The sequence below is a fragment of the Besnoitia besnoiti genome, chromosome VII (genome assembly GCF_002563875.1).
Source record: "Besnoitia besnoiti strain Bb-Ger1 chromosome VII, whole genome shotgun sequence".
In the NCBI taxonomy this organism is placed as follows: domain Eukaryota; phylum Apicomplexa; class Conoidasida; order Eucoccidiorida; family Sarcocystidae; genus Besnoitia; species Besnoitia besnoiti.
In genome coordinates this window covers 2048918-2065134 of record NC_042362.1, presented here as the reverse complement: position 1 = coordinate 2065134, position 16217 = coordinate 2048918, and the positions used below count along the sequence as shown (strand labels likewise).

At 56.8% G+C, this 16217-nt stretch overlaps 2 protein-coding genes across 2 annotated transcripts; one reads left to right on the top strand and one right to left on the bottom strand.

Moving 5' to 3' along the window:
* Window positions 1-308: 308 nt before the first annotated feature.
* On the bottom strand, window positions 309-7239 carry BESB_078940 (putative vacuolar protein sorting-associated protein vps4; the record flags this gene model as incomplete). Its single annotated transcript, XM_029366256.1, has 15 exons — window positions 309-362; window positions 716-766; window positions 1501-1580; window positions 1792-1922; window positions 2478-2609; window positions 2766-2803; window positions 3114-3223; window positions 3613-3695; window positions 4060-4105; window positions 4572-4641; window positions 5006-5043; window positions 5294-5365; window positions 5642-5689; window positions 6312-6713; window positions 7095-7239. 15 exons carry the CDS (start codon window positions 7237-7239, stop codon window positions 309-311), a joined length of 1500 nt encoding a protein of 499 aa, XP_029217687.1.
* Window positions 7240-9191: 1952 nt separating this feature from the next.
* Window positions 9192-12003, top strand: BESB_078930 (DnaJ domain-containing protein; the record flags this gene model as incomplete). Its single annotated transcript, XM_029366255.1, has 6 exons — window positions 9192-9564; window positions 9907-10060; window positions 10427-10529; window positions 11094-11206; window positions 11508-11556; window positions 11848-12003. The coding sequence occupies 6 exons, from the start codon at window positions 9192-9194 to the stop codon at window positions 12001-12003; spliced, it is 948 nt and encodes a 315-aa protein (XP_029217686.1).
* Window positions 12004-16217: the final 4214 nt, after the last annotated feature.

The following is a 16217-nucleotide window of genomic DNA, read 5'->3' as shown; positions in this document are numbered from 1 at the left end:
CCTTTCCCTGAATCGCGAATCTGCTCTCCTCTCGTCACAGAGAGACCGATAGATTCATCTCTGCGGACTGTACACGTCTCTGCTCGCTTCCCCTGCGGCTTCGCGCGCGTCTCTCTCAGCTCGCATGTTTTTCGCCCTCTTTATCGATGCACGCCAGTCAGGGCGCTCCCTGCCTGTTCCCCCCCTCTCTTCAGCCTTCAGCCTCTCGCGAAGCTCGTATTCTCCACTGCGGGGCGAACAGAGGATCCGCCGCCGCCCCAGCTGACTGGACACTTTGCGATTTTTCAAAGTTTCTTGAGCGAGAGTTGCTACTGGCCTTCGACGCCATACTGCCGAGTCCACTCGTCGTGGCGCCGTATGTCCTGCGCATCGCAAGAAACACCTCAAACGCCAGCGAGCTTCGCGGAAACGACGAGAAAACCGGTTAATTAATTCTCATTATGACGTGCCGTCGAAGGCGTGTCGCCCGCGCTGAGTGCTGACGCGCGCCAAACTGCCTTCGCGGAGAGACCCCGAGACACGAACTGAATAAGGTCAGACAGAAGACGGCAAAAACCGAAGCGGGGGGAGCGTGGGGGGGGAGAGGCGGAGGGGAGAGGGAAAAAAACACCCCTCGGGGCGCGCAAGACCGGAGCAAGCGATGCGGGGGGGCGTGGAGTCTGCTTTCTGGCTTCGCGACGCAAAGGAGGACGAAACACTCCCGCGGCGATCTTACCTCTTCGCAGACAGAGGGCCGCGCATGGCGCAGCACGGCGATGAAGTCCTCCTGTTGCAGTCCGACACAGAAAGACAGAAAAAAGTGAAAAATGTGAACCACCCGAGAAAGGCTGCTAAACCTCCTATCCGGCGAGCTCGTTCGGACACGACGGCGAAGCACTCCCTCTTTTTCTTTCCCTTTTAGCGCGAGCTCTGGAAGGGTTCACGCAAGCTCGCTTTCTTTTCTTTCTGTCTATCCGGCGACCTCCACAAAGGAGCTTTCTTGTTCTACTGTGGCAGTTCGTGCCTGCGCATGCGCGCGGGTGGTTAAGCATTTTAGGCATTAATGCAGACCATTCATCCTAGGGTAAGGCACATTCTTCTCGGAATTTCTTCTCCCGCGTTGCCCGTCCCTTCGATCGTTGTTGCCATTCATTCGCCGCGTCACCGGGGAGGCCGCTTGTTCCATCCACACGATACCAGACAGAAGGAGCTATACCAAAGGTCTATCGGTGCCGCCATCGCACTCTCTATTTGCAGGTGGATGCACGCCCACGTGAGAAGCTGCACACCTTCTGGATACAGGCATATATATATATATATATATATATATATATATATATATATATATATATATATACGCATATAAGTATGTACGTAACTTCTGCGACGGAGAGAGACACTGATGTCTTTGTTTGTGAGGAGTGACGTGTCTACTGTATATGTATTCAAATACACCAATAATTTGATTAACTCTCCCCCCCGCCCTCTCCCCGACAGGCGACTTGCTCTTCGTATGCGTACCACGGTCACGTCAGGAGGAAGCAGGCGGTCGGGCGGGACTTCCATCAGGCGCATTTCGACTTTCGTGGGATCCGCGTCCGCTGAAAAAAGAGAGTTGCGCAAGACAGAATACGCGAAAACGCGTCGCGCACAGAAACGTCTCGAGAATTCAAAACAAAAACGAAGCACGAAGCGAAGAAACCCACCCTCTTGAGACCTGGGAAAAAAGTCGATCTCCACGCGCAGAAAAAGACGCGAGATGAAAAAGAATGACAAACAAAGATGAAGGCAAAAAGATAAGACCGGCCTTACCCGGAGGGCAGGGCGTGAGGAAGATGGCGCCGTTGTGATGCACTCGCTTGAAGTGCGTGGCTGCGCGGCACTTCCGCAGCGGCTGAAAGAGCGCATCGCGGACGACGACAGAAATGTCCGCCCCGCTGAAGCTGAAAAAAGGAGAAAAGCAAACAGATGCAGGCAGTCCACCCACGCGTACCCCCTCCATCGAGAGGATAACCATGCCCATACGCGTGTGAGTCTCTCCCTCTCTCTCTCTCATCAACACTGCGAGCTTCAGCCGCGGCAGGCGCACGAAGCATTGAGCATGCAGACGCAAGCGCCGTAGGGGGGGGAGGGAGGAGCGGGGAGAAGGGGATAGCGCCTCCCTCCACAGAGAAGAAAGCCCTACTCTTCGCGGTTCAAACTCGTCCGAACTGTGTCGTAAGTGGAAGCCGCCTTGGAATACCCACGCGAATTTGCATGCGGAGCAGCGTCTAAGCGCATGCAAGAGGGCGCGTTGTGCACACACGCAAATAGGTCTCTCCCTTCCTGCATTTTTTGCAGCTGGCTTCGCTGTGGTGGAGTAGAGACACAAGCAGAGGGCGGTAGAGGTACCCGGCGGCAACTGGGCGCTCGCAATGACTTTGAGAATCGACGCAGACGCCTTTTCAGAAGGGCACTCGAGGGAGGAGCGACCGTCCGGCACGCAGACGCCTTCTCACCCTTCGGTCTCTGCAGCGAGCGCGCGAAAGTGCGACTCGGTGAGGCGGTGCGGAGTGGCGCCCAGCGAGAGCGCGACGAGGCGCAGACGCGCCGCGAGATCCGGAAGCGGGATATACACCCGGCGCTCGAATCTGAAAAGATTAAAAAGCGACGGAAATGAGAAAAAACTGAGAGGAGACGACGCCGATGAGCAGGGCGGCAGAGGATATCGGGACGGAGGAAAAAGGAATGCCTGACACACCAAATACACTCCGGAAACTGCTGAAATTTGGTCTCCAGGCTCTCACCTGCGTCGAATCGCCGAATCGAGCGCCCAGGGAACGTTCTGAGACACGCATCGCACGCGTCGAAAAGATTGCCGCAGCTTTCAGCTTGTTGAATTGCTTGCGAACAAAGAGCAGGTTTCCACTCTCTGACCACAGGCTGAATCTCAGATTCAGAAATCCACGCACTCTCCCGAATCCGCACGCGTCGAGTTTTCCGCTCTTCATCTCGCTCCCATGATTTGCTGAGAGACGCCTTTCCTCCACTCGTCTCTGCCCTCTTCCCCTTTCCTGTCCTTTTCCCTCCCTTTCGAATCCTTGCTCATTCTCCCTGCCTGCTTTTACGCAGGTTTCTGCCCCCGATTTTCTCACAGTGGCGCCGAGGACAAGGACGCCCGGCGCGTCGTTCTGAAGGCCTTGCATCTGCACGAGGAACTCGGTTTTTATTCGCCTCGAAGAGTCGCTGTCGCCTTCGCTGCGCGCTGCAAGATGTTGAAAACAGAAAAAGACTCAAACCCCATGCACAAAGCACCAGTAAGAATAGGCAGAGTGAATCCCAGCGCAGCATGAGAAAAGACGCCTGTCCAGACGTACAGAATATCGTTCCTGGCACCAGCATTGGGGACCACGAACACGCACGTACCAAAGATGCTACCAGAAACTACACAGAATACTCATTCCTAATCCTGTAAGACCTCAAATGATCCAGGCGGTTGCTGCATCGTGTCGCGCGCAGAAAACACGCGATGGACAAAGGCAAACTCCGACAGAGAAGAATGCGCAAAGCACTCTTCCGTATGAGCATCCTGTAATTTCTAGGAAGCAGCAGACACACTGCGTACAGGCCTGCAGACCTGAGTTTCGTTTTTACCTCCGCACATCGAGTCCACTTCATCGATGAAGATGATCGCCGGGCGCCGCTCTCTCGCCATGGCGAACAGGGAGCGCACCAGTCTGAGACGCAAACATGAAAACAGACATTTCTACAGGAACAAAACGCCGCACTTGTGCGCAGGAAGGACGCGACCGCCTCGCTTTCCCGCTTGTCTCCCCCGTCCCCCCCTTTACCCTCCCCCCCGCCTCTCCCTCTTTTCCCCGCAAGCCGTGAGAGCCCCGCTTTGCGCGCGCGAGTGTTCGGCAGAGGAACTCTCCGCGCGCAGCTGCTTCGTTCTCAGATGGTATTCTGTCGCAGTGTCGCGCGTCGCGGTGTCTCTGTTGTGCGAGCGGCGTTGTTCTGACCCAGAAGACGCTGACACAAGTCTTATCTCCGCTCCTCTCCGCTGTCTCTTGAGCTGCGCGCCGCCGCCCCGCCGCTTACTTTTCGCTCTCGCCTTGCCACTTGCTCACGAGGTCGGCTGAGGAGACTGAAGACACGCGCGACAGAAAAAAGAAAACGCGAGACGCTGGCGTCGCGTACGCCTCACCATCCTTGCATCTCCACAGACACATGCATCTGAAGACTTGCGCCCAGCGTGCCAACAGCTTCGTGGCGGTCGGCGCGAGCGCAGGTCCTAAATCGCCACGCGGCGCCGCTATGTGTTTGCCGAGGCAGCTGCATGCGGCGGACATTGCCTCAATCCCTTCAGCCTCCTTCTTCTGGTTGATTCCTGAAACTGAATTCATCTTATAACTTTGGCCTCTTCGTTGCGATTGCCTTCGTACTCCGAATACTAGACAGTACAGGCACCACACAAACGTGAACCTGCCGTGATATTCGCACAGCAGCTTGTAGGCAGAAGTTGGGTTTTTTCTTGGCAGACACAGCCCGCGACTGGCGGAAGGAGTCTTCACGTGTCAACAATGTCTTAGGAGAAAGGTTTTTCCACGTACCTGAGAGAAAGGTGGCGTTCGCCTCCGCGGCGACGGCCTTCGCCAGAAACGTCTTTCCCGTCCCTGGAGGCTGCAGCGCAGCGCACGAGAGAAAGTCGACTCGACATGCACAGAAGAAGAGACAGAAACAGACACGCGGGAGGCCATGGAGGCTGCCTAAAGGCATGCAAGAGACGGAGAGAGACGCAGACTACGACCGAGAGAAAACAGCCTTGAGCTTCACGCACCGCCGCGAGAGCCCCGAACACGGTGCAAGCACAAAACGAGGGCGAGACAAACAGAAACCAGGGAGAAAACAAAGCAGAGGCGGACGACGAACGGAGACCAAGCGGTGGAAAGAGATTACGGAAGCGGCAAAGGCAGTGACGTTTAGGGAAAAAGGCGCATTAGCCAGACACGAGACTCTCATGCCTCGTTCTCGAAGCGGTGCTTACTCCGTACAGAAGAATGCCGCGCCACGGCGTTCGCTCGCCTGCAAGACACAGACGACATGCAACACAAACGCGCAGTCAAATAACAAAAACGGGAGGTCGAGTGAAACCACACGCGTCCAAGACACTCAGCCGCAAACGAAGGAAGAAATAAGAGGAAGCAGACGATGGAGACAAAGACACTGAAGGGGGGAGAAGCCAGAGGGCGCGATCGCGCCTCCTGAGACGCTGCCGTCTTTTTCTTTTTTTGCCTTCATTTTTTCCCATTTTTTTTCCGCGCCCTAGCCTCACCTGTGAAGAGACTGGGGAAGCGCGAAGGAAGAATAATCGCCTCTTGGAGCGCCTCCTTCGCCGCATCCAGTCCTGAGCGGAAAAATACGAAAACGCGACGCGCTGAGATCGAAAGGGACGAACAGAGATGCTGCGCGAAGGCAGAAACGCACATCTCGGGAAGGGCACTCGAAAATGAAAAAAAAAATAGAAGACGCAGGAGAGGAACGGGAAATCGCGAGCCGTCTCAACTTGCGTAGACGGCTGAAGTAGGCTTTAAAAAATCTCCTGACAGAAATAAAAGAATCGAAAACGAAAGGATACTGTGGTCCCGCTAACTCGAAAAAAAAGCGACAAAACTCCGCTCACCAGCTATATGGTGCCAGCGAACCTCCGGTCGCTCTGTGACGATTGCCGCTGCGCAGAAAAACAGAGAAAAGAAGCACCGTGTCCAGCAGCGCGAGTTGCTCTCTCTCCCTCAATCCTCTGCTCGCTTTGCGGCAGCCCCCCGGCTCTTCGCAGGCTCCTCAGGCGCGACATGCTTTTCTTCGTTTGTCTGTTGAGAAGCAGGTCCGTCTCTTCCTGTTTGCGTCGACTACCTTCACAATCACGGCTTTCTGTAAGCTTCTAGAGAAAGCAGCTCGCCCGATGTACACAGACCATATTCACAAATACATATGCATCCACATATATATGTATATACATACACATGCGTATATATGTGATAAGTGCTGCTTTTCTCCGCGACTTCTCTCCATTGCTGGTCGCGCAGCTGGCTGAGTTGGCTCGCAGACCCGGACGCTCGACTCCCTTCTACACGCTCAACACCGCATTTTTTTCGCATTTCTCTCCACAGCTGCCTTCCGTCTTTCCCTCTAGCAGCCGCACGGTCATACGGTCTCCTGCCTCTCTGGCGCCGCGCTCACAGCCCGAGCGTGGGCAGTTTTCCTCTTTCTCGCTTCGTTCTTTCAGACTGTTGCGCGCTTCCCGAAGGGCCTCCACTCGTGCCAGTCGCCTCGCCCCGTCGCCAGCTGCTCACTGCTGAGTTTTTCCTTGATTTTGTCGCCTTCGGTCAGCTCGCCGTCTGCGCGGTAGCTGCTTGCGCAGCCGCAGCCGTCTCCAGCCAAGCGGTCGCCGTCCCTCTTGGCGCAGAGAAAGTCGCGGGACTCTGAGAGGCGCGGGGGCACAGCGGGCGTCAGAGGCGCCGCGTGGGGGAAGGGAGGCAGCGAGGAAGCGGACGTGCAGGCCGCGGCGTGAGCGGAGCGGAGCGAGGGAGGAAGCAGAGGAGGGAAAGGAGAAGAAGACGACCCGTGCGACGCGTGACTCGGTGACGTCCACAGCCGCCGCTGCGTCTCGAGGAAGCGCTTGAGAACCTCCGCGCGCGCAATGTACTCGCTCATCTTGTGGTAAAGCTTCTCCTTGAGCAGCGCGTTCGTCTGGCCTGCGGGGGGAGACGCCGCCGAAGGGCGAGGCGCGAGACACACGCACGGAAACACGCAGCCCGAAGGATACACGTGACGAGGAGAAAGCGACGCCGCGCGGCGAGAGAAGAAAGATGAAGCACGCGACTCCGCCACTGAGAGCGACGCCGCACCTCCACAGCCGAAAACCGGTCTCAATTGCCTTTTTTCAACAGGCCATGAGTGCATCTCCACTCGAGGTCAACGCACACACACGTGAGAGAGCGGGAGAATTTCGCATGAGGCTGAAATGCGGACTGAGGGCGCAGAGATCGCTGCGTGTTTGTGAGACTTTTGTCTTGGCGTGCGTTTGCGCAGTATGGATGCAACGAATGAATTTTCCTGTTTTCTGAAGCACTCACATCGGCAGAGCAGATTCCAGTAGTCCAGAGCGACCTTGTAGAGCTCAAAGGCCTCAGCGTAGTCGCCCTCCTTGTCGCGGTCGGTCGCCTGCTGGGAGAGGCGAACGGCTTGGTCCAGGTTCTCTTGGTACGCCGCGAGATCCATTACTGTCACGCGCAGAGAGGCATCGCCAGAGGCTTTGAAAGAAAAGGAACGCGGAAAAAATACCGCTCCCCTGAGGCTTCTCGCCGCGCTGGCGCGAGGTCTGCGACCCTAGTGCCGCAGAGAATGTCTGTTTTGAAGGAGACGAGAGAGAGAAGCAACGCGCGGGCGCCGCCCGGCAGGGAGAGAGAGGAGAGGACCTGACTCTCCTGGGCGTGGCGGCTGTGCACACGCGCATGCACAACTATCTGCAAATGTTTTGGGACGGAGAAGGCTTGCCCTCCGTAAATACCTGAACGCGTCTATGCGAGTTGGGATAGAGTAGAAGGAGGAGCAAGGAGGGAGGAAGACTACACAGCGAAGCAGGCGAGGGAATGGATTCTACGAAGGCCTGCGGTCGCTGGGACAGACACGGACAGGAACGGAGCCCTCGTTTGAAGAGGAGGGGAAGGCCAGAAGTAGCGTTATCGGCAGGTCGCTCGCCGGCGAGGCAACCAGGCGAAGCCCGGCTGACGCGGAAAGAAACCGCAGCCAGGCCGCCGGTGCCGCACACCTCGTGTCAAATTCTTCCAGATGGAAGGTGAACAGGTAGGTGAAGAAAGCAAGAAGACTGGTAGGTGCGGGGTTCGCGAGAATAACTCCTTGGAATCATAACAAATAGCCCGTCGGAGCCCGGCGTGAGCCCGCGTTTTGTCTGCGCAAAGTCGGGAGTCGAGCCAAGAGAAAAGACTTACCTGCCAGCCTCCCTCCGCGCTCCTCGTCGCCAGAAGAAGATGCAAACAGAGCCCTAGTAGCCCATAAAAACACGTGTGGTCTCGCAGACGATGCAAATGGAGGCGCGGACGACGAAACGGAACTGCAAAGACAAGTTGCAGGGAAGACCTGCACCGCAGGAGCCGGGCGGCTGGCAAGGTGTGCAGGAAGGCAGAAGCCGGCGAGTCTGAGCCTGGTCAACCGGACGACCAGGCAACAGCAGCCCAGAAAAGAGGGAAAAGGGAGGGAAAAGAAGCGAAAGAAGAAAAAAGACGAGTGAAGAAGAGGCGCCCTGCACCGCGCTCGTGCGTGTCATACTCGGAATTTTCGAAAAAAATACGGCATGCAGACACACTGGCAACTTCACTAACACCCGAAGCGCCGTCGACGACTGCGGTTGTGGGTGTCTCCGGGTGAATGTACACTGCGAAAAAAGGACTTCACTCAAAGTTTATACTGCTTGCTTTCTCTTCTTCAAGGCGATGAGAGATTCCGGGTCTTCTCTGCACCTGTTTTCACTGAGGGAACTTGGAGAAGGTTCAGCATGGAGGCGGCCTCGCGAGTGAACGCGTGCGACACAAGACATCGGTCTTCCAACGCACGTATTTTCCCCGGTTTTTTTTTCTCTTTCGCTTTTTCCATCATCTGCAGACTTCTAGACGGCGAGGCGGCGAATAGAGCGGGCTTTTGCCGTATCCTATCTCCAATAACTCGCGCTGTCCGCGAAGCATCGAGACTTGCAGAGCGCCCCCCGCCGTTGCTTCTCGAGTTAGTTCGTGTGTTTGCGTCTGGCGGACTCTCTTCCTCTGTTTCTTGACACGTTTGGCCAGTGGCTTCGAAAGATAACTCGAGGGCCTTGATTGATTCTTGGTTGCGTGCCTTCGAGGGCTCGCAGCTCCTCTGCGCTCATCTTCTCCGGGTGTCTCTATTGTTGAAAGTTGCCCTTTCCCTCGTCGTCGTTTCTTGGCGTTTGTGAATATCCTTGTCTGCGCTCTGAATCGGCGTTTCCCCCTCCAGTCTCCGGTCTTTCTCATTCTTCTTGCGCGTCTTCTCTCTCCGTTGTGTGTCTCGCGTTCCTTTCCTTTCTGGCGCTTTCTCGTGGTTCGCATCTTGGGCGTCCCCTGTTCATTTGATACCTCTGTCTTTTCCTTCGCTTTTCGGTCTATCTCTCGCCCCACTCTCGTTTGCTCTGACTCGCGACAATGGGCCGCTGCTCGCAGCAAGGCGACGCGAAGGCGAAGGCGGCGAAGGCTGCCCACCCCGGCAAGGGCCGCGCGGAGAAGAAGGCGAAACAGGGCGAGAAAAAAGAAGAAAGAACGTGCCTGTATGCCTTGCTGGGCGTCGAGCCGACGGCCTCTCAGAGCGAAATCACAAAGGCATACCGCAGCCTCGCGCTGCTGCTCCATCCCGACAAGGTCGCGCATCGCCTGGAGCAGCAAGCGGCGAGCGAGGAGACAAAGGACAAAAAGAGCTTCGAACAGCTCAAGGAAGAAGCCACGAAACACTTCCAAGAACTCCAGGCTGCCTACGAAGTCCTGAAAGACCCCAAAAAACGGAAAATCTACGACGAAACAGGTGAGACACGTGAGAACGAATGCAGCCTTTTCTCTTAAAGATTTTCCCGTCCGTCGCGCTTGCCGTGGTGTTGTTGGGAAGACTTCTCAAAACACATCTCCGTCTGCGCGAGACTCGTAAGCGCTTCTGTTCGCCCACCCCCAGTTCAACCTCTATACTAGTAACGCCAGTGGACTCGTGTCCCTCGTCGTTTTTACAGATTCTCAATTCTTGTCGACTTACCTGTATCTAGTTAGCTCACTGCGCGCGTAGGATCCGACCAATAGAGTTCACTAATCGGACTCGCGCGCCGTGTCTCCGGAGCGGCGACCTGTTGATCTGCGGCGCTTGTTTGCTCTCCAGGCAGCACCGGTGAAGAGACAGAGTCGTTCGAGGAAGCCTACTCGTACTACCGCCGCGTCTTCCCAGAGTTTGACTTCGCGGACATCGACAGCTACCGCGAACAGTACCTCGAGAGCGAGGAAGAAATCCAAGATATACTCGACTTCTGTGACAGGTAGCGCGCGAAAACTTCAGCAACCACATTGACTCCCGTGAATGCTGCACCGTCCAGAGGACACTCGCAGCCACGACAAGCAAGCTCCACGCGGTCCCGCATGCATATACATACATATATACATATGTATATGTGTATGTGGCGATGCAGTACATTCGTGCGTGATAAACCTCGTGCGTTCAGTCCCTCGCATCTGCTTGCATGTACAGAGCATTCTTATCACATGCATCATTTATAAATATACCTGTGTATATATGTCTGCATCGCATATATATGTGTATGTCAGCCGACGCGGAGAGGGCCTCGCAGGAGGATAGAGGTGAGGCCTTGAAGCGCATCTGGACTCGCCGATGTTTTTTCTTTCAGGTTCGACGGCGACCTGACGCACTTCTTCGAGTACATTCCCTTCAGCGACAAAGACAGCTTGCCGCGCTACATTCGCATTCTCGACGACTTGGTTCAGACGAAGGTGAGACTGCGTCTGTCTCACGCCGTAAACCCGGAGGCGAGCCCTCCAGCGCTTCAACGACTCAACAAGAACAGCTAAGCGGAGGGGTATTTTCTGAGCGGAAATCCGGTGAAGAAGTCCTGTCGTGATCCAAGAAACGCGCGTGTGCTTCTCGACCTACTCGTGTGCGGGCGGCGGCGCCCAAAACGGCGCCCCTGCTGTTCCAGCGATGCATGCACGCTGCCGATAGTCCGCAGTGCGTCTCTAAGAGGCCTAGCAAGGTCGTTGCGGCGTTCACATCGACGTATAGAATGTTGTGTGAAGCAGGTCTGCGCCTGAGCTCGTTCAGCAGGGACGCGTGACCACGCAAGCCGCGTTTTTTTTAGTAGTACGGTTCAATGCTTTTGTCGAGGCCAGTTGCGGTCTCTGCGTCTGCTTCTTCCAAATGCTGAACTCTGAATTCTCGGAAATATATATATATATATTTACACATTTTCTGGCGAGCCGCCGACGGGAGAGGCGTGTGAATTGTGTTCGGTATGCAAGCGGCCAGCGGGGTGCTCTGTTGACATGTGGCTCTCTCAGAGAGTGAAGCGGAGCAAAAAATTTAAAGACACCTTCGAGCTCCTGGAGGCGCAGGCGGAGAAGCTGGCGGCCCTCGTCGAGAAGGAGAGCAAGCAGCTGCTGAAGAAAAACGCGTAAGCGTTTTTCTTATAAATTTGGATATGTATACATGTATTTTCGTATTTATATATGTTTGAATGTGGCGTATCGGTGAATACTTCGACACCAAAGGCACGAAGTCGGCGGGGACGTGTAGCGGCTGTTTTGTTTTGTGAAGACTCAGGCAGGCGACCCGGAGACGATCTCTCTTAGAGGAGGTGGCAGATGCGTCTTCTTGCCCTGTCATCTACTGTCTACCATTCCCGCGTTTCTACTATGTGCCCAGTGTGCCTTTCGCTTGCCCACGCTGCTTGTCGGCGCTTGGTCTGCCTGCAGCAAAAAGAAGAAGGACGACGACTTCGAGAGTCTGGTGTTAGCTATCGAGGTACATGACGCTCGTGCGTCTGAGTTTCTTAGCTTGAGATCCAAGGCAGATGCTGGCTGTGGCGCGCGCCAGGACACAGGGTGTGACGTGGCTCTCAGGTTTTCTGTAAATTGCGAGGCGTTATTTCCGTTTCTTAAGAGGGTTTATGGGACTTTTACACGCGTGCACGCGCCATGGAGTCGCTTCTTTTCAGTTTCAGTCGCTCGTGGCTGACGTGATAGTCTGCTTTACCTGCCTTTGGGCGCCACATTTTTTTGGTTTGTTTTTCTCTGCATGCGTCTGCATGTGCAGAGCAACCGCAAGAAGCGGGCGAAGGGCGCGGAGGCGTTTTTTGCGCAACTTGAAGCCAAGTACGGGGACATGGACTCAGACGAGGAGCTCATGCTGCCGCGTGCAAAGGGGAAGAAGAAGGAGCAGAGCGGTAGCAAGCGCAGGCGAAAGAACTAGAGCGACACGCGAAACCAGTGAAGCGCGCGTGAGTCTTTTGCCTCCCCTCGGGTTTTCTTGTCAACGGACATCACAGCAGTGTTTGGAGCATAGAAGTGCGTGGACCCGTAATTTTTCCAGCGTTTGGCATTCAAAGGCGCGTTCGCGGTGGTGAGCTCTCCAAAGTTTGCGACTTGCCGCGCAGAGCTTCTGTGGGACCCTCGCGGAAAGCGGACTTACAGCGGTCAGGGTTCACGGCGAGCTGCAGCGACATCGCGCGGTCCGTAGCCCGACTGCCGCAGAGCATGCGAGCCACGTGTGCAGGTCGGCGCGACGCCCCGTAGAGTTTGTGCGACCGATCACTACACGGTGGTCAGCGCGCGTCTACGCCGCAGCACAGAGAGGCGCACACCGCATGTTTCCGGCACCGATGTCAAGTACTGAGGGCGGGCAGCGCAACAAAACATGTGAAAGGCTGCGCTGACAGACAGTGGACTCAGACGAAACTTCTCCTAGAGGGTTTACGTGTTGCCACGCGGAGCAGACGCTGGCATGGAGCCCCTGTCTGGCACTGTCGACCAGACACACAGGGGCGCATTTCTGCTATAGAAGATAAAGCCACACATAGTAGCTAGTACTGCGTTTGTACCTACTTGACTCCTCAGCTTAAGCTAAGGTGTCCTTTGTCTGCAGCTTGTACCGTTGCTTCCAGGAGCACACCCGGAAATGGGAGGGACAGCCGCCGCGAGAGTAGCAAACTCGCAATTCGCGACACACGACACGTAGACAGCGTGCGACATGCAGAGCGAAGCCGAACGAGACGCTAAGGCGGAGAAATGCAGCGTCAGCGAACCCTGAGGACTGCGCGCTTGGTTCGCGACGGGAGCACAAGCAGGCCCGCGTTTACCCGTCTGCACGCGAGCGGGTGGAGGCGACAGGCGCCGTGCTAGCGGTCAGCGAACACATCATCTGCGCGAGCTCCACGGGGCACGGGTCTACGAGTCTTCACGCGTTTCTTGACAGTCGCTAGAGCGAGAGTAAAATCGAATGAGACAGCAGATTTACCGTTCGCTACAGAAACGCGTTTCTACCTGCGCGCACGACGTGTCCGGCGCGCATGTACACATGAGGCTAAACGGAACTTCCAAGTCGAGTCTCGTCGCGACTCTGAAGGACGTGAGCACTCGTGAAAAGTGTACCTCTGGTTTCGCATTGGTGAGGCGTTAGACAGCCGCGAGTGCAAGACGAAGGAGCTACACTACGAGCTGTCGCCCCGCTCTGCGACTCGTTCCTGCAGTCAGCCAAGAGCTAGAACGAATTCTGGATCTTCGCAGTGCCGCGGCGTCGGGAGGGTGCGTGTGGGTGGCTGGCGCGCGCGAGGCGCACCGGAGTGCTTCGAAGAAAGCATTCCACGAAGGCGGGGTCGACTGCAGTGCTGCGGCGGGTGTGGAGTCCCTTTGCTCCCGAGCGCTCCACAGATTTCTCGGCGCCTGGCACCGCCAGAGACGCTCCGAGGTGCGCACACCCTCTGCCAGAGCCCGTCGAAGCAACCAACGACAAAGCGTGTCTTCGCCATCGACGTCCACCGCGTGCGGAGGATCCCCCGTGAATGCACGCCACTGAGAGGCGCTCTGAGACAAGTCTGCGTGAAACGGGCGGGAAACATCGCGGCTATTCGTCTGCGCGAGAGGACACGTGGCTGTAACACGCTGGCGCGGCTTCGTTTGGTGGCTCGCTCGGTTGGAGACGGCCCCGCGCAGCCGAGTCAGGGCGTAGACAAATCTAGGGTTTCATACGACAGACACGCGCGTTCTTGAGAAGGGAAGTGCATCGCCTCGCGTCCCTGCGAACATCTCGCGCGCCAGGAGCGACACACACGACACACGAACCTACAGCAGCTACACGTAATGTCCACACACTCCCTTAATCCAAATCCTGAGAAAATCGGCGCAAGGCGCGCCCTTCCCCCGAGCGCGGGACTCCTCAGGAGCTCCGCGCTCACCTGGCGACCCGTACAGATTTCCATCCTCGTGCGCCGCTGAGGCTGGGCGCACCGAGATGGCGACCGCCAGCGCAGGAAAACGCCTGCAGGAGGGTGCGGCGACCGCGCGGAAAAGCCTCTGCCGAGGCGTGTGCTGAGTTATTCAAATGCACGCACGTCCACTTTCGCCAGTGTCGGGCACAGGAAGCTGCGTCAGGCTCCTGCTGCCTCGCGAACACGCGAGAAACTGCCCTGCTGCCCAACGTTATCGGATTTCTCGTGACGAGGACACAGGCGAGCACCAGAGGCACCATGCACGCCAAAAAACCTGTCCGGCTGACGTCTTCCGAGAGGCGCGACTGCAGAGCCCCTGCAAGCCAGTCGTTTCGGCGCAGCGCCAGGGCAAAAGGCGACCGCCTGGAATCAGCCAGCGCTGAACGTGCGACGGAGCGCAAAAACAAACCCTAGACGCTGCACTCGTGCTTCACTCCCCCTCGCGAAAGAACGGGGCTGCCTCAGAGAGAGCAGACGCCGCAGGCGCGGCGAGGAATCCGACAGACTACGCGCACGCGCGTTCGATCTCCTGTCCGAACAGGCGCGACCTCAGGGAAGTCGCCGGTGCCTCTCAACAGTGCCCTCGCTTGCGGAGAGCTAGTCGGACTGTGCAGTGAACGAGGCTGCCCAACGATCAGCTGAATCCCGCTGACCAGCAGGCGGCAGCGACGCGCTGTGTGCCGCGCTCTCCAGCCTGCAACACCGCGGGTAGCTGCGTATTCCCACATCGAGTAACAGTCCTATATCTCTTTTTATTTCGCTCGCATCGCGTCGCCCGCGCGCCGCGATGACCGTGACTTCGGTCTAGCCTAAAGAGTAGAGAGACCGCCGCCGGACAGATCCCTGGAAAGGAAAACCATCCCCGCTCCTTGACACAACGACAGATAAGAAACACAATCAACACATCGCGAAAACCGCGGAAGAAACCGCTCCACGGCGGCGCCCGCAATCGTTCTCGAAGGGATAGAGCTATTGGAATCTCCGCCGCTTCCCCGGTGGAGGCACGTGACGGGCTTGCTGGCGGTCCTGAGTCTCAAAAAAAACGCAGAAACCAGCCGACCGTGCAGATGACTGGGTGTCGGTGTGTTGCAGAGCGCGCAGAGTCGCAGAAAAAGAGTCGTGGAGGCGCTCGCTTTTCGTGCTGAATCTCTCCCGATGCTGAGGCCACTGCGGCCCTCTCTCGGTCTGTCGTGCGCCCTGCGTGTCTCTCGAGTAGACTAAAACATGCAGACAGACAGCGGCATTGACTGTCGGCGGCTGAGTAGCGCAGAGAAGAGTTTAAATTGCCGGTGAGGCGTCGCGGTGGGAAGTCAACTCTCGTTGAAAAGGACAAAGGCCTCCCCGGCTGGGGGCTGCAGGGTTCAGGGTCTGTAGCACGCACTTTCCTGGCGAGCAAGAAGAGCGGCGCCAGCGCAGTCTGCGCGTGCTGAATCTTCGCTTCCAACGACATCCTGAGCGTCAGCATACGACGGCCACAGCGGAGAGAGCCAGGTTGCGAGCAGCGAGCACGCGATACACAAGGCCATGCTCTGCGGCACGCAGGGGCGGCAGGATGAGTGCGAGGCTGAGCTGCTCTCCGCTTCTAAGAGAGAATCAACAGACACTGTGAGACTCTATGAACCCGACCCGCACCCCCACGCCCCCCGAAGAAAGGCGCGTGACTCTGCATGTCCTCAAGCGATTCACTTGGCCAGCGAAAAACCCTCCTCTGGGCAACCAAGATCCTCGCTCTGAGACGAGAAGTCTGCCACGGCTGCCACACAGAGCCCCCAGTTCACGTGCGCCAGTCTCATTTCTGTTCCCACCTGCGCAAGGCATGCCCCCTCGCTCTGTCTGTCTGCCTTTCAGAAAAATAGTCTGACTGGAGGGGTTGCCTCCTAACGAGCTTTTTGAGAATAACGTTTCAGTCTAACACTGATCTCTCCGTTCCCTGCTTCTTTTACAAAAAAGTAGTTTTGATTTCTCCGCTTGGCGCAACTCACTCGGAGGAACGAGCGGACGACGCTTCGCCGGACGCTGGCGATGCGACCGCGTTCTGGGCGCGATGCGAGCCGGAAGTCTGGAAAAGGAGAAGAGAGGGCAGCGACACACAGCGTAAACCGTCGCGACGTTCGCCTGTCTCTCCCGACTCCGCAGGGACCAGGGCAACTTCGCGAGGCCCTGGCGAGTCCGCAGAGTCTCCGCAGGACTCGCGCCAGCG